This window comes from Indicator indicator, chromosome 14 (genome assembly GCF_027791375.1).
Source record: "Indicator indicator isolate 239-I01 chromosome 14, UM_Iind_1.1, whole genome shotgun sequence".
Taxonomy (NCBI): Eukaryota; Metazoa; Chordata; class Aves; order Piciformes; family Indicatoridae; genus Indicator; species Indicator indicator.
The window spans coordinates 7,183,079-7,205,839 of NC_072023.1; the positions used below are offsets into that span (position 1 = coordinate 7,183,079).

The 22,761-nt window shown below is 45.4% G+C and overlaps 1 protein-coding gene across 1 annotated transcript; it reads left to right on the forward strand.

Moving 5' to 3' along the window:
• The first annotated feature begins 1,387 nt into the window (after positions 1–1,387).
• RANGAP1 (Ran GTPase activating protein 1) lies at positions 1,388–22,263 on the forward strand. The gene is made up of 16 exons (XM_054386537.1): positions 1,388–1,426; positions 3,300–3,437; positions 4,804–4,931; positions 5,808–5,867; positions 6,515–6,694; positions 7,937–8,071; positions 9,234–9,392; positions 9,559–9,672; positions 11,056–11,155; positions 11,956–12,040; positions 12,427–12,592; positions 13,044–13,157; positions 13,481–13,583; positions 15,312–15,400; positions 17,248–17,369; positions 21,705–22,263. Exons 2-16 carry the CDS (start codon positions 3,326–3,328, stop codon positions 21,772–21,774), a joined length of 1,737 nt encoding a protein of 578 aa, XP_054242512.1. The 5' UTR covers positions 1,388–1,426; positions 3,300–3,325; the 3' UTR covers positions 21,775–22,263.
• The last annotated feature ends 498 nt before the right edge of the window (positions 22,264–22,761 follow it).

Sequence of the window (22,761 nt, forward strand, 5' to 3'; positions counted from 1 at the left end):
GTTTTTGTATTTCCCAGAACAAAGATGATCTACCAAGCTCTGCAGCCTCAATGCAGTCTCCCAGGTTAGGCTCAATGCATTTTCTCAGGTCACCCATCACTGCCAATTACTGCAGGCAGTAGCAAGCAGTAGCAAGCAGCACAGCTCACCTAGTCATGCTTTTTGCATCCTTAAGTAGGAATGCCTGTGCATCTGCCAGACACTCCTGAAGCACTTTCCTTTGCAGAAAGCTTTGACAATACCATGTAAGTACAAGATGAGATCTGCAAACATTACCTAAACAAGGCTTCACAGAAAAAGGCACTCATGTCCCATCTGTGGGGAAGTGGGCCTGCAGAGCAACTCCGAGCTTCTCTGACAACAAAGAATCATTAAGGTTGGAAAAGACCTCTAAGATCAAGTCCAACCATCAACCACTAACACCATGCCCACTAAATCATGTCCTGGAGTGCCAGGTCTACATGTTATTGACGGATTTAAGAGTTGTTAGTGTCTTTACAAAGTATGAATTATCTAAGAGGCAGTTGGAAGAGAAAGAGAGGAACCAGACAGTTTATCTGTGTGTATGTAAACACCAAAGGGGCCTCTGCTAGGTACCTTATCTCGAACCTTGCTGTAAATCAGTAGGGGGGCTGTCAGAAGACAACAGACACTGAACACAGCCTGAACTTCTGACCTTTTAGGACAGAATGCAGGCTTAGTAGACTACTGAATATCAACTTCTCCACCCAGAGAAGAATCTAATTTAAATGAGCATACAATGTATAATGCAGCGGGATTGCATGTGAAGGGGGACGTGTAGTAGGCGTTTCGGGAAAGACTGTAAATCCTGAGTACCTTAGCCAATGGGGAGAGGGAAATTTGCATCCAGGAATTTAGGATAAAAGGTAAGCTGCGTCTCCCAGCAATTTTAGAGACTCCACAGGGAATTGTCCCCTGGACTCTCCCTTTATTCGAACAAATCTTACAAGACTCCTCTGTCTCCGTGGTGAACAGGAACTTCTAAATCAGGTTATTTTTTTCCTTATATTACCGTATTCCACAGCCTCACTCGCAGCATGCACCAGCGGCCTGACAGGACCCAGCCCAGGCCCGGGCGTTCGCCACAGGGTGACCCCGCGCGAGGCATGTCGGGTATCCCCTTCCCCCTCGGCCTACACCTCCCGGTGTGCACCGCGGCCGGCGGCGCTGCGCGTCCACGTAGCCCTGCCCCTGTGCGGCACGCCGTCCGTCAGCATCCGGCGCGGGGCGGAGGGGGCGCCTCTGTGACGTCACACAGCGCAGCCAATCCCGGAAGGGAGAGCAAAACTGCCGGCTTTCAAATCCTCCGCCTCCCCCGCCCGCCCTTCACCCAGCGTCCCCGGCGGCGGCGGCGGCGGCGTGAGGGCTCGGGCCGGCACCACGCTATCGCCTCCCGCGGTCTGAGGTTAGGGACGGGACGGCGGGGGTGATAGACGCTGCAGCCGTTGGTGTCCGGGACAGGGATATGTGTCTGTGGTGAGGCGATCTTGCTAGGCTTCACTGCCTCCTCCGCAGCCGCCCCTGCTCCTCATGGCGGGGGTGGGGAGGCGGGAAGGGAGCGCTTCGCGGCGCTCCCTTGCGGAGGCGAGGGAACACACCCCCGCTCCCGTGGATGCGGGTCACGGAAGCCCCTTCCGCCCGTCTCTGGCGTTACGGCAGGGGTCATCCACTTGTCGGGCGAGAAGCGGAGTAGTGGCGCTGTCTCCGGGGTGCGGAGGGTTGAGGGGGTCGTGGGGAGAGCAGGTGGCGGTGTGGCCGGCTCTTAGCAGCTTCCTCCAGGGATGGGGGAAGACCGCAGTCGCTATCGGGGGCGATCCGCGCTAAGAGGCTGTCAGAGGCTGGCTGGAGGGTAACCTTGGGCTGTTACCCGGCGTACCGGTGAGGCCGAGCCAGCTCCTCCTTAGGGTAGCACAGCAGGTAGCCGGTGCGTTGTCTGTTGGCATGGACCAAGTGTTAAAGCATTCGCCTGAACTTACTTTATTTGACTATCGGTTAGCATACAACTTTCTACAGCCTTTAAGCAATGAGGAAGCCTCTCTTCTGGCATTTCCAGACCTTGGCTTTATTTGTCAAGCATAATTAATTTATTTTTTTAAAAGCTTTCCTTGCGGAAGGGTTAGCAGTGAGGAGAGGTCTGTAGGTTGACAGCTGGGTGTGGCTGGCATGTTTGCACTAAAACATGCTTCGGGATGTGATGTTGAAATTGGGAAGTAGGCTGTGTGTAAGGTGAAGAAAATAAAAGGAATTTTAAGTGAAAGAAGCCAAGGGAATGAGCATGTCTGTAGTGTATGGGAGAACATCATAGTGGAACAGAATACTTCCCAGCTAGGTGGCAGGAGGGAAGGAGACATGTGCAGCTTCAGGGGGTGTTTTAAAACCGGTGCTGTTTGGCTTGGATGTGAAAGTGTGGGGCTGCTTCTGAGTCAAATGATAACATAAGGAAACCACTTTTCTGTTGTAGGAAGGAACCTTCGTCCCTTCTCACACCCAAAGTCTGCTTTATAAGCATGCTGCTTCTAAGCACTGGTTGTGTATAGTCTTTCATAACAGCAGAGGTGCTGGGATCAGAAACATGCTCTGTTTATCCTGAGTGGAGGCTGATTACTTCATGCAGTGATTGGAACCCATTAAATAATGGTGTGCAGATGCTACTAAGCATGGCAACTTGAAACTTTTTGCCTTAAGGCAAAATCCATTATCAGTGTAAGGTCATCTTGTTCAATGTGTGTAATGAATTTTTGTGGGACTTCTGAAAGGAAAGAGGACCCACAAACCTGCGAGAGTTTTGACTGCAGCACATGTGATGTTTTCAGCAACTCACTGGTTCTAGAACTGTGCTGACAAGGGCACTACTGGGGATAGCACTGAAAAGGAAGAGCAGTTATGTTCTCTGGCTTGCTTTGGACAAGGGGGGAAAATGTGCAGTGTGTATAATTAAAGGCTGGGATTTGTTAGTCTTTGTGCAACACTTACAACTGAAGTTAATGTCTTAATGTGGTCACAGTGCATGGTTTTAACTCCTGGTAAGTTACTAATTGTAACAACTCCATGAAACCTCAAGCACTAGAAGAAGCAACACCATCTGATTGGCTAGCTTTGGAATATTTATGTATCCTAACTGCCATAAATCAGCTATGGTTAAAACACTAATGGACATTGAATAGTTAGGAACAAAACCTGCATTGTTCAAATAAATACGATTATATAGAGAGGTTATGTGTTGTAGTTTGCTTTTCTTAATGTTGACAGGTTTTGTTTTGTTTTTTTTCAATTGACAGCTTTTAACATCTGACAAAACAGAAAAATGGCATCAGAAGATATCACTAAGCTTGCAGAGTCACTTGCCAAAACCAAAGTGGGTGATGGACAGTTGAGCTTCAAGGGCAAGAGCCTTAAACTCAATACAGCTGAAGATGGTAAGAGAAGACATCCTTGAGTTTGGGAAGTGTTTCAGTGAAATAGTAAAATCTTATGGTAAACCTTCTGCTTGTCCTGAGTGGACAAGTTGTCATAATATTAGCTGTGATGGAAGGGTCTTTCAGCTACAGCTGCTTCTGACAGACATGTTTCCTTCTCTTCTTGTACCCTGCTTTGACCTGTTGCACTGGAAGTGCTGCAGCTGGCAGAACTGGTCTTTGGCTCTCTGCTGTGTGATTTTTGTCTTCTTGCTGCTCTTTCCAAGTGCTTTTGATACTCACTGTGTATTAGAAGTCAGCTCTCTTTTTAAAGAGTAAGCAATGCATGGCAGCACTTAGAACAAGGAAATGGCTTCAAAGACCTTCCCAGAGGAATGGGCAGACATGGTAGTCTGCTGCAACAGCCCAGTCTCTTTCCAAATTTTGATCAATTGGTTAGATTCTTGGGTTTTCTTCAAGAATATCTCTCTTGTTGATGTATGTGTTTCCCAATTAAAAATGTCTTGTGGTGGCTGCTAATGTAGTAAATGTTTGGAAGCATATTCTTAGATTAGCATTTCTGCCACATCAGTAAACAGCATGTTCTTCAGAGATTATTTGCCACAGTGCATCCTTTCCAACTGATTTCAAAGGTGATGCTTTTTTGATGTCATTTTACTGTCACAGAATGGTTTGTGTTGGAAGGGACATTTAAAGGTTGTTTAGTCCAGTGCCCCCTGCAATGATGAGGGACATATTTAACAAGATCAGATTGCTCAGAGCCCCTTCCAGCCTGGCATTGAATATTGCCAGGGGTAGGGCTCCTAACACATCCCTGGACAACCTGTTCCAATGTTTCACCACCCTCATTGTGAAGAATTTCTATGTGGTGCAAAGGGAAAAGGCTTTGGAGCTTGGAAATAAGTGCCCAACAACAGGAGAGAGTCTGTGGCCTGCTCCTGTGTCTTGCATAGAATTTGTCTAGACTTAGATTGTAACACATATTTGTAAACAAGCACTTTTGCAGTCAGGGGCAGCTTCTTTCTTCAATACCTGTCGATGTCTAGCTTAGTCCTTGCATCTTTGCAGGCACAGGTGCTCTAGCTCCTAAAGCATGTGCTGGATGGGAGAGGAATCTTGCTTAGGAAGCAAGGAAATGCAGTTTTGCAAATAGGAGGATGGCTATCAGAGAGTAGAATGTGAAATAAATTGAAAAGGCAGGGTGGGGAATGGAGAACCTTGTCTAGTGAGCTGACACTTCAACTGTTCTCCATTGCTGTTTCAGGGTGCTTTCAGATAATGTTGCTCAGCTGTTTCGATAAGGGTAGGGTTGAGTGTTACTGTGGTACCTAAGAGGATAGAAGGCTAAGGTGACTGCTTTTTGCAGCTGAAGAAGTCATCAAGCAAATTGAGGAATTTGATGGCCTGGAAACATTGTGCCTGGAAGGCAACACAGTGGGTGTGGAGGCAGCAAAGGTCATTGCCAAAGCGTTGGAGAAGAAGTCAGAGCTCAAGGTGAGAACCTCACGGTGGTGGTGAAGGGAAAGAAGTGCTGTAGAGAAATACTGGAGGCCTGTCTTATCTCTTTCTGTAGCAGCCTGCCTTGTATTAGCCTCAAAACTTGCTTGGTGGTTCTTTCAGCAGGAGGAATGATGGTAAGAAAATATGGCAGAACCTGGGGACTTCAGGAGAGTGGGAATGTATTTGCATTCCTAATTGTTCCTGTTCAGAAGTCTTCCAGTCTTAAAGCTGTGAAGCTGTACAAAGAAGAGTCTCCCTGCAGAGGAAGCATCTGTAAACAAAGAACTGTGGCAACAGAACTTAGCTTTTTCCATAAGAACTTGTATCATATCTTCTGAAGAATGAGTCTTCAGAGAATACCTGAAGAACGGAAGTAGTGCACCTGGAGCTTTTTTCATGCTCAAGCTGTTTTTCTTGCTGCTGCTCTAGCCTAATGTTAGGAGGATGCTGTGCTGCTAGAGGCAGAAGAGAAGTGTGGAACATTGATTTGTGTTAATCACCCAAGTGAGGCTTTTCAAGCAAGTCCAGACTGTTGAGCTATTTATCTTAGTAAAATCTGCATTCCTAATGTGGTTTCCTGTTGCTTTTTTCCTGTGGTAATTTTCTCAGCAGAAAAAATTCTAGCTTGAATGCAAGCAAGAACTCTTGCATAGGGTTACTTAGTGTGCATTTCAGTGACTTCATCCTTGCAAATGAAGTAATTGCAAGATTATTTCTTGTAATGCTTTAGTACAAATGACAAGCCCAAGGGAAGACAGACAGCAGTAGGCTGTCCCCAGTACTGTAATGCACCTTGAATATGTAATCCTCTGTACGACTCTTGTCCTTTAATATTGTTAATGGCTTCTCTCTGTATGTTTCTTATTTTAGAGGTGTCACTGGAGTGACATGTTTACAGGGAGACTAAGGTCTGAGATCCCTCCTGCTTTGGTAAGTGAAAACCAGATCAGACTTCTGACTAAACTTTTCTCACCTGTCATGCTTTTTGTGGGATTATGTTTCTTAGCACAGAGCTGATCTTTCTCCATGCTGCTAGCACTAAGTGTCTCAGAATAGGTGAGTGATTGGAGTTTTCTTCTGAGGGGGAGAAGAGTTGATAAAAGGCCAAATGGAAGTCCATGCTAGTGAAGAAGCTTTTTCACTGGGGAGAACATCTTCATGATCTGATAAATAGAATGGAAACTGAGCTGCCTAAAGAAAAGCATGTGACTATCTCTTCCAAGCACATTACAAAGCTCCCTGCGTCCTTGAGTCCTCTGAAGCAAGAACATGAAACGCTCAGCAAAATGAAAACAATTTTAGCAGTGTAGAGGGGGAAACTCACTTGGGGGGAAAAAGGTGTTTTAACCTAAAGGCATGGGATAACTTCTTGGGAACTGCCTTATGGTTATCTTCAGCTTAATTTACACAACTTGTTCTCTGGCTTTCGCTGTAAAGTTTTATTTTCCCCATGCAACTTTGCTGAATTTCTTCAAAATGGGAATCGCAGCATCAGTGTCATACCTAGCTACTGCAGTGATGCTGTTTCTAAAAGTCAGTCCACTGCCTCCCACTTACTGCCATCTGTTCCCTTACAGATCTCTTTGGGGGAAGCACTCATCACTGCTGGAGCCCAGCTGATGGAACTGGACTTGAGTGACAATGCCTTTGGGCCAGACGGTGTGCGTGGCTTTGAGGCGCTGCTGAAGAGCTCTGCGTGCTACACCCTGCAGGAACTCAAGCTCAATAACTGTGGCTTGGGCATTGGTGGTGGCAAGGTAAGGGTTGTCTCCTTTTTAGGAGTGAGATCAGAGGTGGAATTTGGATTCAGACTTGCCCTATGCAGAGTCACAGAATGGTTGAGGCTGGAAGGGGTCTTTAATTCTTCCAGTTCAAATTTCCTGCTCAGGGCAAACTAGACCAGGGTGTTCAGGGCTGTGTATAGTCAGGTGTTGAATAGCTCAAAGGATGGAGACTTCACAGGGTCTCTGGGTAGTTGTATCCTAGTGTTTAAGAACCCTTACAAAAATACTGTTGTTTAAATGGAATTTTCCTCTGCATTAGTTTATGTACATTTGTCTGACTCTGCCTTCCTTATCAGCTTCCAACCCCATCCTGTTATTGTGGCTTTTCTTACACATGGGTGAAATCCCCCATAGCGTTCTCCAGCCTTAAAAATCCTAGCTCAGCATTCTCCCAGTATGTAAAATTTTCTAATTCCTTAGTCATTCTTGATGCTCTCTGCTGGGCTCATTGCAGTATGTCCATTTAGGAGCCTGAAATGGGGCACAGTACATAGATGCATTTCACAGGGCTGAAGAGAGAAGATTCACTTTCCTTGACCTGTGGCCAGTACTTTTCCCAAGGCATCTCAGTAGATTTTCTTTGCAAGTGCATATTGCTAGTTCATAGCCAACTTCTCACCCACCAGGACCTCCAGGTTCTTCTCTACCAAGCTATTTTATTCCAAGTTGACTTCCAGCTTATGCCACTACATGAAGTTATTCCTCCCTATTTGCAGGACTTTACATTTCCCTTTAAACTTAATGAGATTCTTGTTAGGCCACTTCTCCAGCCTCAAGATCCCTTCCCTCTGTTTTCATGGATGAATTTCTGAAGTATGAAAAGCCCATCTGTTTTGTCAGGATAGGAACACAGTTCTAAACATTACATTCTGTGTCAAGGGAGCCCATAGCTTTGGATTTGAAAGAACAGTGCTACCAGGCCTAGCACTGAAGGGATGTTTGTTGGATGAAGCAGAAAACCAGGACGGTCATTATCACTAAGACCCTTCATGTTTGCCTGATTAAAATGCTCTTAATGGAGTCCAGTATGTTCTAGTCTTGCAAAATTAGTGTTCAAGTGTTGTAGTTAGACATCTTTATTGAATACCCTGCTGTAGAAGCTGGTGTGTTTCAGTGGGGACCAACATAGTTCTTGAGGGCTGGATATACAAAACAGAATCTCCTTCTGAAGGAATCCAAATGTGAAGTTGTATAAACTGGTTGGTTTATCTGTAGATACTGGCAGCTGCTCTGAAAGAGTGTCACAGGAAGTCAAGTGCCCAGGGCAAGCCTCTTGCTTTGAAAGTGTTTGTGGCTGGCAGAAACCGTCTGGAGAATGATGGTGCCACAGCTCTGGCTGAAGCTTTTGGGGTAAGTACCAAAGCAGAGCTTCTTGACAGCAAATTGGAGCAAGATGTGCTGATGTTGAAGATAATGCACATGGAGCTTGCCTCAGGTTGGAAGGAGTGGCTGACTGGTGGTCCACTACAGTCTCAATGTTCACTGCTGGAACTGGAGTCTTCCAGTGTCATGAGCATTTGTGACTGTGTGACTTAAATTTTCCAAACAATAACTGGTGGCTGTGTTATCTGAGTGAGAAATAGGCATCTCCTGAACAGATTAATAGTCCTATTCCTTCTTCTGGTTCTGTGCTAATAGAGGTTATCTGACACTGAGGGAGGTGTACTAGCTGACCCCAAGTGCTCTGCCTAGTTGTTCAATCATCTGGCAAAAGCACTTTTTCACTAGGATCATCCTGTGAGGGTCCTAAAAGCTGTTTAGCTTTCTTTAGCTGTCACTGGCCAACTTGCAATTTTGTTGGAGAAAGAATTTGCTATGATTTGGGACATCTACTTTCTTTTTTCTTTCCTCTACTGCTGCAAAAAGCAACTTCTTAACTACAGTGCATATTGTCAGGTACATTAACAGTGATACTGCAAGTTATAGGTGGCTAATTTTTTTTTGTAAAGAGCTGTCTGGGTGTTGTTTTGACTAATGAGCAATCATGGCAAAAATAAGACTAAGTACTTGAGAGGAGCAAAGTGATTCAGGAGGAATTCAGGCTGAGTGGCACTACCAAAATGGGATTCACTATTCTGTCTTGTGACATGCTGTTCAGTCCATAAACAGTGTGCACACTAATTTTCTCAGGGGTTTGCTTCTGCAGTAAGGGCAAAATGTGGACTTCCTTTGAAAAAACATTGTGCCTGGTGATGCTGCTCAATCTGCTTCATAGGTGTTGAGCCACAAGTGAAGGACTTTGGTTTTAAGGTATCCTAGAGCAGGTGTGCTGGGAGGATGCTGCCTGTTACTACTGAATCAAGGGCTTCTTATTAATCTGATACTTGCCATGAGCCTGCAGTTTCATTTAGATTTGAGCCATAGCTGCAGGTAAATAATTCTGTATGGAAGAGCTAATGGAGCTTTGAGTTGGAGGAAAACTATTTCAGACAAATCCTAGTGTGGGGCATTATATTGAGTTGAAATCTGTCCTAAAAGCTTTTTTTTTTTTTTAATCTGCATCCATTCCCAGATCATTGGGACTCTGGAAGAGGTCCATATGCCACAGAATGGGATTAACCATCCTGGCATCACAGCACTGGCTCAGGCTTTTGCTATCAACCCACTGCTGAAGGTTATAAACTTGAATGACAACACCTTCACGGAGAAAGGAGCTGTGGCCATGGCAGAGGTGAGTCGTTTGAAGCAGCTGCATTGGGTTTGTCCTCTGCTTCCCAAGCCTTCTTGAACATGGGTAGCATTAATGCCTCTGTGTTGGTGGAGCCATGTGCCACGCTGTGGTGGGCAAGATGACCTTCCAAGCAAGTTTGTGCCTTCATATTTGTGCTGCCTTGCAGACTCTGAAGACGCTCCGGCAGGTTGAAGTGATCAACTTTGGAGACTGCCTGGTGCGTTCAAAGGGTGCTGTTGCTATTGCTGATGCTGTTAAAGAAGGGCTTCATAAACTCAAGGTATTGCCTTCTTCCTGCTCACCCTTCAGTCTGACAAGGCCTAGTTTCCCATTTCCTGTTTTTTCTGTCCATTCTATCATTATTTTGAAGTGGAATTCACTTCAGGGCAGGTTCTGTGCTCACAACTTGAAAGCAATAAGTTCTGTTGTAGATTAGTGGCATCACCACATCCAGCTAAGGCTGTTCTATGTGGAGGTGTGCCAGTGACCAGTTTAGATTCTGCTTGATGTTTTTTAGAGCTGTTGGTTCTACTTGGCAAGTGCTATTCAAGAAATCTGATAATAGAAGCATTTGCTCATGGAACCCCTCAGAGGGCTGAGATGTTCTTCATGATCACCTTGTAATCTCTTCAGTGTTTGAGTTCTTACAGCTAATACCTTTTCTTTGTTAGGGCATGTATCAAAGGTCCAACTCATTTTGGGCAGTGTTTGCACAGGACTTGGATTTGAAACATTCTATAGGCCTGAGTTTGGTCAGTAATGTCAACGAGGGCTTGTAGAAGCACCTGCCATGGGTTACAGCTGCACCAGGGCAGATGCTGAACACAATTCCTAACTTTGCTGAACTTTTGACTTTGACTGTAAACTTGCAAAGTGCTAATTTTTCTTCATATCTGAATCTCCCAGGCAAAATTAAGTAAGAATTCCAACAGGAGTATTGATGTGAACACTCAGAGCCTAATTATTTTTTTCTTTTCTAGAGCAGATGTGGTTAAGGGATTGTAGGATGAAGCAACTGCAGCTGATTCGCTCTGTTCAAGGACTGCTTGGCTCTTGCTGTTAATATTAAATCCCTTCTCAGGAAAGGATTGATTGAGCACAATGTGGAATGCTTGGGGGGTGGTGCCTGGCTGTTTAGTAACTTCACTCATCCTAATCTGGCTACTCTGTTTCTCTGCTGGCTGTGTTTATCAAAAGTAGTACTACTCCTGGTTTCTCTTGAAGGCCTTTAACTTGCAACTGAAATGTTCAAAAGCAAATGTGCAGTCCATTTAGTGCAGCAGCTACCCTTCTTCACTAAGACTTGCTGGTGTGTGAATTCTGGAATGTTCTTGTAACCCTTGTGTGTGAAGGTATCCAGCCAGCTGATTGCTGAGGACTCAAGTGTCTGCTACCTTCTAGGTGAGCAGTCAGAAAGGTCTGGTCTCCCTGGCTATTCTAGTAAAGTTACCTTCAGTACTGTTGCTCCTAAGGATTTTATGTCCCAAAATGCCCCTTTTAGGTATGTGAAAGAAGAGTATGTGTGAAATTTTATTTCTATTTACAAGTATTTTATTTAACAAGAGCCTCTCCAAATGAATCTTTGTGGAACACTTGTAGGCACAGGGGGTGAGGTAGATGATAGATGTTGATAAGAATTCTGCAAACAAATCCTTCTGCTCAGGAACTGAATTTGGCCTTTGGTGAGATCCAACGAGATGCAGCTCTGACTGTCGCTGAAGCTCTTGAAGATAAGAGAGAGTTGGAGAAGCTGGATCTCAATGGTATGTCATTTTGCTACATCACTATGTCTAGTCTGATCCCAATGAGAAACCACAAGGGACAGTGTTGGCAGTATTACATCCTAGCCTTGCAGTCAGCATTTAGAAAGTGGTACTTGGAGTAGCAGAACTTCAATGACCTCAGGCCAAGCAGCAGTTAGATCCTGAAAGCTTTCTGAAGCCATTAACTGAGTTCATGGTTGGTTGAGCTTTTTGATACATCTTATGAGGTGGGAAGATTAACCTGGTGTTTCATACTTGGAAACCAAGCTCTGTGCATTTCTGCAGAAGGCTGGGACAGCTTTGACTGGTGTTGTTGGCTTTTACTTTTCATAAGCTGGGTCACTGCATTTGAGTGGTGTTGTGCCATGTGTCTTTGTTTTAGAGCTGCTGAGAACAAGAACAGTTTCTAGAACTGTCAGGAAGTCATAGAATTGTCAGGCTTGGAAGGGACCTTGGGGATCATCTAGTTCCAACCACCCTACCATGGGCAGAGACACCTCATACTAGATCAGGCTGCTCAGAGCCCCATCCAGCCTGGCCCTGGATGGGGTTTCTACCTACTGTCTCTCAAAGACAGCCTGAAATATTAGGAGGTTTGTTTGCCTCCATCCATTGTGTGGTGCTGCTGAAATTTAACTGCCTGACTTTTTTTTTTTCTTCCTTGCATTGCTGCCTCTAAGGTGTTGTGTAGAAATGACTGATAACTGTTCCATTTCAGAAATAAGCTAGGCAAGAATGTACATGCTCAAGAACAGATTTGTGTGCATCTGTGAAGTCTTTGCTTTCTTCTGTCAACCTAGGAAACACTCTGGGTTCTGAGGGCTGTGAGCAACTCCGGGAGATCCTTGAGAGCTTCAACATGGCAGCTGTGCTGGGACCTTTGAGGTTGAGAGTTTACATTGGCAATGCCTTGACAGTTTTCATCAGCAGTGTTATTCACCCCTCCATTCTCAAATAAGAGCTGTAGCATTGCAGGTGGCTGTTGGTCTGGGTGTGCAGTGTGGATGGAGCACAGTGAAGGGACTCTGTAAGCTTTCTGTCTCGTTCTCATTGATGGCACTTAGTGTTAGCTATTGATTGCATTTCCTGCTCTCTGCTTGTCATTGTCAACTGGGTGACTGGAGCTTGTGTCCTCTCAGTCTGCTGTAGACAGAGATGTGCTTCTTGCAGTAAGACTTGAGGGGAGGCTGTATTTCTGTCCTTGGGAAAAATGTATTAGTTCTGCTGTACAGGAATTGCAAAGACTGTAATGTGTAACTCTCAAACCCTAGTGATGATGAAGGGGAGGAGAATGAAGAGGAGGGAGAGGAGAATGAAGATGAGGAAGAGGAAGAGGAGGAAGAGGAAGAGGAGGAGGAAGAACAGCAGCAACAGCTGCATGAGAGAGGACAGGGAGAACAGGAGTTACTGACTCGTGCAAACATAATTGATTCACAGGTAAGCTTAGCTCCAGATGCATTCCTGCTGCTTCAGCTGGAGGAGACTGAAGGGTGAAATGACATCTGGAGTGAGTCTGAGCTTGGAGTGCTGGCAGGTGTTCACATTCCTGTGTGGGCTGGCACTGCAGTAAGTTAAGAATATGATATGCAGGAAAAAGAATTGATGACTTGGAAATACTTTGTTAAAGTGTGCTTGTGCACACATGCATGGAGGGGAAGGCTGAGTAGTGGTTGTTGCAAACAGTAGTAGAAAGGTTTCTTCCCTGTCCAGAAAATGGTGGGGACCTTGCAGATGCAATGCCGTGCTGGCATGTCCTGACCTGTGGGCTTGTTCCTGGCTCAAATATCCAAGTGTAGCAAATCCTGAACTGAGGCACCTGGGCCCTGACCTGTCCTCTGTGTGTTTGCTGCTGAACTAACAATCTTGAGGTGAATCCTGCCTGTTTCAGAGTTCAACTCCAGTGCCATCTCCTCCTGTGGATGTTGCCACATTCCTTGCTTTCCCGTCCCCGGAGAAGCTGCTGCGACTAGGGCCGCGGTGCTCTGTGCTGATCGCCCAGGAGGTATGTGAGCCAGGGGTCTTCTGTGCTTCTGAGTCACTTCATCCCCAGAGCTGACAACTTCCTCTTGAGACCTAGATTGCATCTTCTCTCCAGTGATCCTGAGGAGCCTTGTGGAAGCAGATGTAGTTAAAGCTTGTAGTGGCACCCTCTGCAGAGTAACATTGTTGTGTTGTTGCTCATGCCTTGTGATGTGACCAAGGCAAACAGCTGTGGGCCAGCTGAAGGCTGTAATTCTTACCCCAGCTCTAGCAGAGACCCCTGTCTTCTGTAGCTGCTGAACAGTGGACTGAAAGGCCTTTTATTTTTTTTTTCTTGTCTTTCAGACAGATACATCTGATGTAGAGAAAGTAGTTACAACTCTCCTAAGGATATCATCTGTCTTCAAAGATGAAGCCCCAGTGAAAACAGCAGTGCATGAAACAGCAGGTGACTGGACCTTTCTTTACTTCCTTCTGTGACCTGCTTTCAGTATCAAGGACACCAGTGCAAAACAGAGGAAGGTCCCTGTGGGCCAAACTGTTTTGTCCCTGACAGCAGGAAACCTTGGAGTGCCAAACTGCCATGCTGCTGAATAGAGTTTCCCTCTGAACTCGGCACATCTTGTTTTTCCCAAAGCTTGACAATAAGTATCTGTGGCTGCTGTCTTAGTGGATCTATGCTGCCCTCACTGCAGCTCCTTGATGTGAGGTTGTCAACAGTTCTGTGTTCCAAGGTCAGTTGCTTTTTCAAGGCAACAGCACTTAGTCTTCAAGGCATTCAACATCTAAAGTCTTTGGCAGGAGGTAGCCTTTCCAGTGTAGCATTAAGAGTATATTAAGAAACTAAGTGTCTCTTAGCAGTTTGAAACATCTTTAATTCCCTCTGGAAGCTGAGATTTGTGACATGAGACAAGGCATGGAAGCTAATGCACAGGTCAGGGACTGTCACTGTATATTGTGGAGCAATGCTTTAGGTTAGATCTGATATTTTTTTGTGTGGACTGGTAGTCCCTCTTCATGTTTTCACTTGGGATCTGGAATTTCCAGTAGCTCCTGGATGTCTGACCACTGACAATTCTCCATCAGTACAGCTCTCCCATGTGTGAGCTGCCTATTACTATTGTGCAGGAGACCAGGAATCCATTTTTGAGACCAGGAATCCATTTTTGAGACCAGGAATCCATTTTTGAGACCAGGGTGATGTGCTCCTGATGTGTTTCCCTAGTTTGAAATTTCTTAGCTTGGAATATACAGATATGGTGAAACTCTGTGATACAGTGATGTAATAGAGTTGCAGTTGATTATGGATCCAATCAGCCAAAACCAACCAGTTGGCATCTCATTACACTACTGCTGGCCTCAGCTCATGCTCACTGAGCTGTCTCCAAGAAAAAAATGGAGCACAGGATATTCCTGTTGTCTGAAGTGTGCTTATGTATGTATTTATCTGAATAGCTCTTCCTCACTACTACTCCCTAGAGGAAGGTAGAACCTGACAATTACTTTCCTTCCAGAAAAGTAACCATCAGCTGTGACCAGTGAGGTACCTGGTTAAGGTCTGGCACTGTTCTACAGCAGCTCGGGTGGGTTCCAAGAAACCAGAGCAGTCAGATGTCAAAATGGGTGCCTTGCTTGCCTTACAGACATGAGAGGCTAAAGCATTGGTTTGCCCATAACTTGTGGCAGAATATTGGTCCTGAGGAAGCCCAGTAAAGAACTGAACCAGTTTTCTTGTGTTGTCATTCCTTGTGATTTCAAATAACAGGTGAATTCCTGATGGCCTTTAAAATGTCAAGGCTCTAACTCTTGCTGCTCTGCTTCCTCTGATTGTGTGTTTATATGCATGCTCAAGTACATGGAGTAGAGCATTTTGTGGTGCATAGGACTGAGGTCAAATTGCATCTGGAGCTTGGCAGTGTGGGAATTAGTTTTGGGTGGGATTTTTCTTTTTTTTTTCCTCTTTTGTTTGTGTTTTTTTTCCTTTGTCATGCTTTATACTTACAGACAGGATTCTACCTGTTTCAGGGTTCATACCTGCCCCTGCAGAGACAACTGGAATCTTAACAGAACTCCTTTAACAGCAGATATGCCTTGAGGCTCTGGGTGGTCAGTCTTGATCTTAAAATCCCTAAGTTTCCCTTTCTCTGTTTAATAAGATCTCTTTATTTATTTCTAGATGCTTTGATGAGAAAAGCCTTTGGTTCTGCTACATTTAATTCAGATGCATTTGTCACAGGCCTCTTGATCCACATGGGACTACTTAAGGTATGAAAGAAGGGATGAGATAAGTTTAGGCTGTTGAAGACCAGACCAGCTGGGTTTGGGGTAATTATGTTGCCATGGAAGCAGCTGGGTGCCTGTGCATGCCTGATGCCCAGGAACAATGGAAGTCTGCAGGTCCAGCAGAAATTGCAAATTGCAAGGTTGCTGTAGGATGAAGGCTCTCTGTACTCCTTCCACTTATGCTCTGCATTCTCAGTCATCCACTAAAGGCAGAGAGGCTCAGGGAAGGAAATAGTGCTGCTGCTGGACTATGGTGTCCATAAAAAGCCCTGTCCAGGTGTCTAACCTACAATATTATTAGTTAAGGTAGTCCTTTAGGCCATGGCTCAAAAACATCCAGCCACTCCTGCTAAACCAGTAGCATTCAACTTTGTGCTTTGGAGTGTCTTTGCCTAATATTAGTCAAAAATGTAGTGTTATGAAATCAGCTCTCAGGGTGTGGAGGGTCAATAGGAGACCTAAAAACTGCATTTAGAATGCCTGTAGCTGTACTTTGGAGAGGTGACCTCTCCCCACTCACTACAGCTAACAGGCATCCTAATGCCTCTCCTTGGCATCCTTGTGCTGCAAGGGTTAATGTTTCTCACTTCCTCAAGATCTAGAAGCTGAGAATGGAAACCCAGATTGCACCCAGAGATTGGACCCAGACAATTCTAAACCACTGAACAGCCACAGTCTCCTAAAGCTGCCTCCTCTTAGTTAGGTTTGTAGACATCTTTCTAGTGATGTCCATCTTGGGGTGCAGACAGCTGTTGGCATGCTTGGATAAATCTTAGTTTTCCAAAAGTCAGTCAGCCTTTCCTTGGATCAAAGCTGAGCTTTCCACTTCTCAGCTAGCTCAACAGAAGCAGAAATGGCTTTGTTCTGCAGAATGCTTGTCTTGGTGACTACCACCTACCTCTTATGCCATACAGAAAACAGCAAATGTGCATGAGGTGTAAGTCACAAGCTTGTGCTCTGGAAGAATTTTCAGACCAGGAACTGGCATTGATGATGATAACCCTTGAGGAGCAGCCAAATGATTGTTTATCCTCTGTAACACAGAGGACTGATGAATTAGGCATATGTGGGGAGGAAGCAGCCTCCATCATTTTCTGTCCCACATAGCTGGAAGCATACAAGCCACAGATGATTCTTACCACCATGAAAGACAGAGTAATACTCCTAGGAATGCAGGTCCAGATCCTGCCTACAGAATGAAGGGTTTAGCTGAGATGGCAGTGGAGAAATAAATGAAAACAATCTACTAGTAGGGGCCTGTAGGCTAGCATCATATTAGGAGCAAGAATAACTTGGGCATGGTGTGAGCATGGGAGCAGCAGCAGGGATGACTTTAGCTTTATCTTTTACCTAATTGAGAGACCAATTCTGGGAACACCACACCAAGTTCTGGAGGAAGCTTACTGAAGTGGAGATGGGACAAAGATGAGCCACAGAATTATACAAGAAAAAATTCTCTAAGGCAACTGAATTCTTTATGAATTGAAGGTGGGTAAAATCCTTCAGAAGAACACTTTTGACACAGAGCCTCTTGAGAAGATTTGGCTGTTTCACTTCAGTTCATTACTTCTTTCCCTATTTTTGCTGCTCTCTGACTAGGCTCTAACTGATAAATGTGGGAATGTTCTTCATGCTGATTTATTTCAGATGCTGGGAGGCTATGGAGTTGGCTGCTACTGTCTTGAGGGACATTGTACTTGATCTAGGGAGCAGCTTTCTCTCCTATAGTATGGCAGCACTTCATTCAACAGGGAATTTGTTGCCTCTGAGCTAGAGTGGGTAAGATAAAATAATGGTTGTCTGTCTGACTTTATTTGTCCTTTTCTCAGAGTGAAGATAAGATCAAAGCTGTCCCAAGTCTCTATGGTATCCTTATGACATTGAACCATATGGTCCAGCAGGATTATTTCCCTAAAGCCCTGGCCCCAGTTCTCTCAGCTTTTGTCACAAAGTGAGTATTGTACTTGCCATGCAGCCACCTCTGTGGGAGGTAGTGAAACTGAGGGTTAATAGCTATGTCCACTAAGTATCTGTTCTGAAATCAAGCAATAACAGTTTCATGGGCATCTGCTTTTCTCTTGCTCACTTCAGAATGCATGATTTAAAGTAAAATGGCATGATCCTAAAGATGAAATGGTGGAGAGCTGGCTTTGCAGTCTGTACTTCAGAGCCAGTTAATTGCAGTTAAGGAACTCATGCCAGTCATGGAAGAGGTGATTTGAGCTTCAGGAACTGGAGCTTAACCTGCTCAATTTCCAGCTACTGCTTGAGTGAACTGGATCTAACTGTACCTTTCAAATCATCCTTCTGAGGGTCAGCAGAGCCCTGACTGAATTGCCATGCTGTCCAACACTGACCACTTGCAGACCAAAACAGTGGCAAAGACAGACTGAATTTGTTCCTTTTGTTCCTAAAGGAGACTGTTCCTTCTGTGACAGCAATAAGGCCAGCCCAGGAGTTTTGAGAACTGAACTGGGAGCATAGGTGAATAAGTTGCTTCTACTACCTGCCTCTAGTATTCTTCCAGTATCCATGTGGTGCTCAAGGATATGGGCTAGGAGTGGCTCTGGCAGAGTTAGGTAATGGTTGGGTCTGTTCTAGCCATGGTGATTCTGTGATGGATATAGAATCAGCTCATGCCCCTGCCACCTTCAGCTTCTGAATGTCCTAAAGCACAGCTAATGCAGTAGCAGTGGAAGCTGTGTCTCTCCTGCATTGACTTCTTCACTGAAAGTTATCCAGCACTGGAACAGGCTCCCCAGGGGGGTGGTTGAATCACCATCCCTGGAGGTGTTTAAAAGATGCATTGGTAGAGGTAGAGAATGCTCAGACTTGATGGTCTTAAAGGTCTCTTCCAACTGCAAGATTCTGTGATTTAAGCAGGAAGTATCAGGACCTTGCTGTGTGAAGTTGCTCAGACATCACTGGATTTCTGCTGTTTCCTACACTGCTGCCTGTGATCTTGCCTGCTGATCAGAGAGATACCTGCAGTGTAAAGATCCAACACCAGCCCCAAAATAAAAGGATGAAGAAATTGATGTCTTTACTTTGTCAGGCACTGAAGGTCTGAGACCCAGCTTGATCAAAACAAGTGCCATTTAGACTCTCAGCTCCAGCTCCCCCAGCAGAGGGTTTAAATCACTCAAAGCTGGGACTACAGGAAAGGGGACTTTGGTTCAGTGCATTTGACCTTTCTAATTGCTTCTGTCAGATTCCAGTGCCTAGAGTAACTCATAACTCAACCTGACATATCCTTTTAAATGTCACTTGTGAGTAAATTCAGTTCTCCCCCTCTCCTTGAATGTGTGTATGCAGGCCTCTCTCAGGCTCCAGGCCTACAAAATACCAACAAATATATATTTTTAGTCTGTGGATGATGCTGTATGTGACAAAAGTAGAATTCTAGGCTTAATGAATTCATAAACAAAAGTTCCATGGATTCCAGAGCCAGCATTTCACCAGAAGTACAAGAGGGGACGCCCAAGATTGTTCTAAGATTCTGTGAAAGTTGTCTGAGAGCTAAGAGCTCAGAGTAGAAGGCAGATCTGCCTGCCTTAGGTATGTAGGGGTGTTCATGCCAAGCCTGCAGTGTCCCTGGTGCTGAGAAATTCTTGGAGCCAAAGTGTTCTGATTTGCAAACCCTTCTGTTGCAAGCTGTGGTATCATAGGGAAACTGAAGCCCTCTGCAGCATAACAAAGTCAGCCCTAAATACAAGCAATATAGCTTTGTCTTTTGTAAATATGCATTTCTTAAAATGTTTGCTTTAAGGAAACCAAGAACAGCTATTAAATCCTTCTCAGGTGTTTGGAGAGAACAGTAACAGTCCAAGAACCACAAAGTTCAGTTCAAACAGCTTCTCAGTTAACCTACATCCTTTGTATTTCCTTGGAATTCAGTCAGAACCAAGTCACTTTCTAAACTTAAATCTCTACCTGGTCAACCTGCTCACTTGCAGAGCTCATTTGGGCTCTTTCTGCAACAAATCCACCTCCACAGGATCAGAGGATGTTAGGGGTTGGAGGGGACCTCTGAGTCCAACCCTCCTGCCAGAGCAGGACCACAGAATCTAGCACAGGTTGCACAGGAATGCATCCAGATGGGTCTGGAAAGTCTCCAGAGAAGGAGAGTCTTCCACAAGCCCTTTTGGGGAGCCTGTTCCAGTGCTCTGTGACCCTCACAGTGAAGAAGTTTCTCCTCATGCTGAGGTGGAACCTCCTGTGCTGTAGTTTATATCCATTGCCCCTTGTCCTATCACAGGGTGCAACTGAGCAGAGCCTGTCCCCTCCCTCTTGACCCCCAGCCCTCAGATATTTATAAACATTTATTAACTCCCCTCTGTCTTCTCTAGACTGAACAGCCCCAGATCTCTCAGCCTCTCCTCACAGGGCAGTGTTCCAGTTCCTCAGCCCTCTGTTGGACTCTCTCTCCAGCCCATGAGTCCTTCCTTTGCAGATAACTGATATGTGGTGGTTTCTAGGTTTTTCCTTGATTGCAGTTACCTCCTGAAGCTTCTTGAGCTGTTCAGTGCTTATAGCTGCCTAGGCTAGAGCTCTGCTGCCTTTTTCTGCAAGGGCTTTACTTCTGGAGTGGTCACTCTTTTGTGACAATTTGTGATGCTGCTGTTGGTAACTGTTCTCCACTCAAAAAAAACAATGAAGTGATGGCTGTAGAGTAAGCATCATCCATCTGACCCTGCTGCTGTCAGTCTGTGGTTTCTTTGCTCAAGGACACAAGAGGGTGCTGTGAATATTTTCCATCACTTTTTAGGTGGCAACACAAAGTATGTGGTTGTCTGCTTGTCACTTGCTGGAGGTGCTGGTGTGTTGTTGTTGTAAGGGGTGGGTTTGGGGTGTCTTGCCTCTTTTTCTGCTCTTTGCTGTTGGATTGGATGGCATTACTGTCCTCTTTCAACAGTTTGTAGCACAGAGTGGCAGGCAGTTTAACTCCCCAGCAAGTGAGGAGGCTTGATGTTAGGAGCAGCTGAGGGAGCTTGGCTGTGTGACCAACATCAGTAGCTGAGGTTCTCTATTTCCAAAACTGAGGAGCTGCCCACACAGAATCAGCCTCCTCGTTGCACACAGGGCTGGATCTTCCACAGATGATGATTGAAATGCTTCATCCAGCCACTTCAAAGGTAAACTTCAAGTTGGAATTGTTCAGTGTGGGACACTGAATGGCTCTTGGGGGAATAAAAGGGTTAACTCTCCTCTGGGATGTGCTTCTGTCACACCAGAGCAGACATGGAGGCCTATACCACAACCTCAGCAGCTATTGGCCATGTACATGAACCCAAAGATTGATTTGATGCTCCTGCTTAGGCAGTCTTGTCTTTATTTCAGTTCACCCTTCTTTCCCAAATTGAGTGGACCTCACTGCTATTAATTAAAGGCTATTTTGCTGTGAGGGGTTGGGAGAGAGGTAAAAATCAATTATTTCCATTTTCAGAGCAGAGGATTAAAATTAATTTGAAATTCCCTAATGAATGGCCACAGAGAGTTTCAGGGGTGCTTAGAGAACAGCTAGCCTGCAGAAACAGAACTGTACACTACTGGGAAGTGATGGAGGTGTTAGGGACATTTTAGCCCCATGTTAACCCTGCTGTGACTTTATTTCTGTTATCTACTTTCAAGGAGTAGGTGACTCTGCTGAGGGAGACACTGCTGCTGTAACCTCTCTGCCAGGCCCTTTCAGATGATGCCCTGCACAGGTTCTGTGTACCCTGAAAGGTGGCTCAGCAAAGCCAGTCAGGTGTTACTTGATCTCAGGGCTGGGGAGGGCAGGAGGTTACATTGAAGTCCTTAAAAGAGACAAAAGTCCTGAGACCAAAGTCACTGGTGGGTTACAGACAGCAAATGGCTTGGTAAGAAAAGACTTGAGAATGAGCAGGCTTGTCTTCTGGGGCCCTAAACAGTGGAGCTATGTGGAAAATCCCATTGCCAGGGAGGGAAGGGGCTTTCCACCCCTGCTTACTTTGTTCTACCCAAAAGGAGACACTGAACTGCAGAGATCAACAGCCTGCTGCTGCTTTTTGTACCTGTGGAAATAAATGCTCTCCTTGGTGCCTTCCTGAGTCAGACTTGGCAACAGGAAAGAGTTTTCTGCAGCAGGCTCTGAGTGGGAAGCAGCAATGAGGGCCAGGCTGCAGGAGAGATAAGAGGGGAAAGGATGTAGACTTTTGGGCATGCAGGCTCAGAGCATTTGGAGTGGTGGTTGTTTGCTCATTCCAAGTCAGACAAAGCAGTTCTGGAAGGCAGTGTTTTCAGCCTGTCTCTCCTCTTCCCACAGGCCAAACCGCGCATTTGAGTCCTGTTCCTTCGCTCGCCACATGCTCTTACAAACCCTCCACCAGCTGTAAGAGATGAGATGTGCTCCTCTGCCCTTCCCTCCTCACAGGACTGCTGTCAGCAGACAACTCAGAGATGCCTGGTGGGAGAGGATTCCAAAGCCCAGGAAGACATGCTGTCTTGTCCTTTGTTTGTCTGTCTGTTTGTTTTCTCCCTTCTCCCTGTAGAAGGTCTGTCATTCTGCTTTTTATAAACCTGAACAAATCCTGCTGAATTGTTATTTTTTTACTCAAAGTGACTTCCTTGTCTACAGGGTAGGTTGATGATGCTAGGAAAGTCAGTGCTGCTCTGAGCTCTGCATGAATTGAAGACTTCTCCACTTTGTTTGCATTGGTAAGGGTGTGCCAAAAGAAACATGGGGCCCAGAGTGCTCCCATCACGATCATCCTCGTTGTGCATTGTATTTGATTAGACTGACTCCTGCCTGCTAGCTTTCAGTACTGTGCAGGAGAGAGGCTCTGCTGCTGCCTCTGCTTCTCCAGGCCAGGGGAGTACTTGACCTTGACCCCTTTCTGCTTCTGCTGGGTCAGAGGGGTGAGATATCCTCCCCTTTTTTCTTATCAAGTCTATTTCATGCAGGCAGTGTTGGATTTGTATTTCATACTACTCCTCTGCTGCTGTGGCTGGAAATATTTGTGTTGTGTGGCTGACCCTGGTGGCCACTGCTTAAGGGAGCAAGCATTTTTATTGTAAATTTGTTTTGCCATTGCTTGTGTTGTTCCCACTTCCTTATCCTTCTCTTACTAATAAAATAGACTTGATTTGGAAGTGAATACAATATATGAAATCCCTGTGGAATATGTGTTCTGTTTCTCCTCCTTTTGACAAAGCACTGGGACTCTGTGTGCACTGTTGATGTTTGGAAGCTGAGCCACTTGTCAGGGTACAAGGGATCAGGGATGTGCTGATCACTTTTTGGCTTACTTTTTTTTCCCCCTGGTGCTGAAGGAGTAGCAGCAGCTGCCCTGAATTCTCTGGATGGAGGATTGTCCATGTGC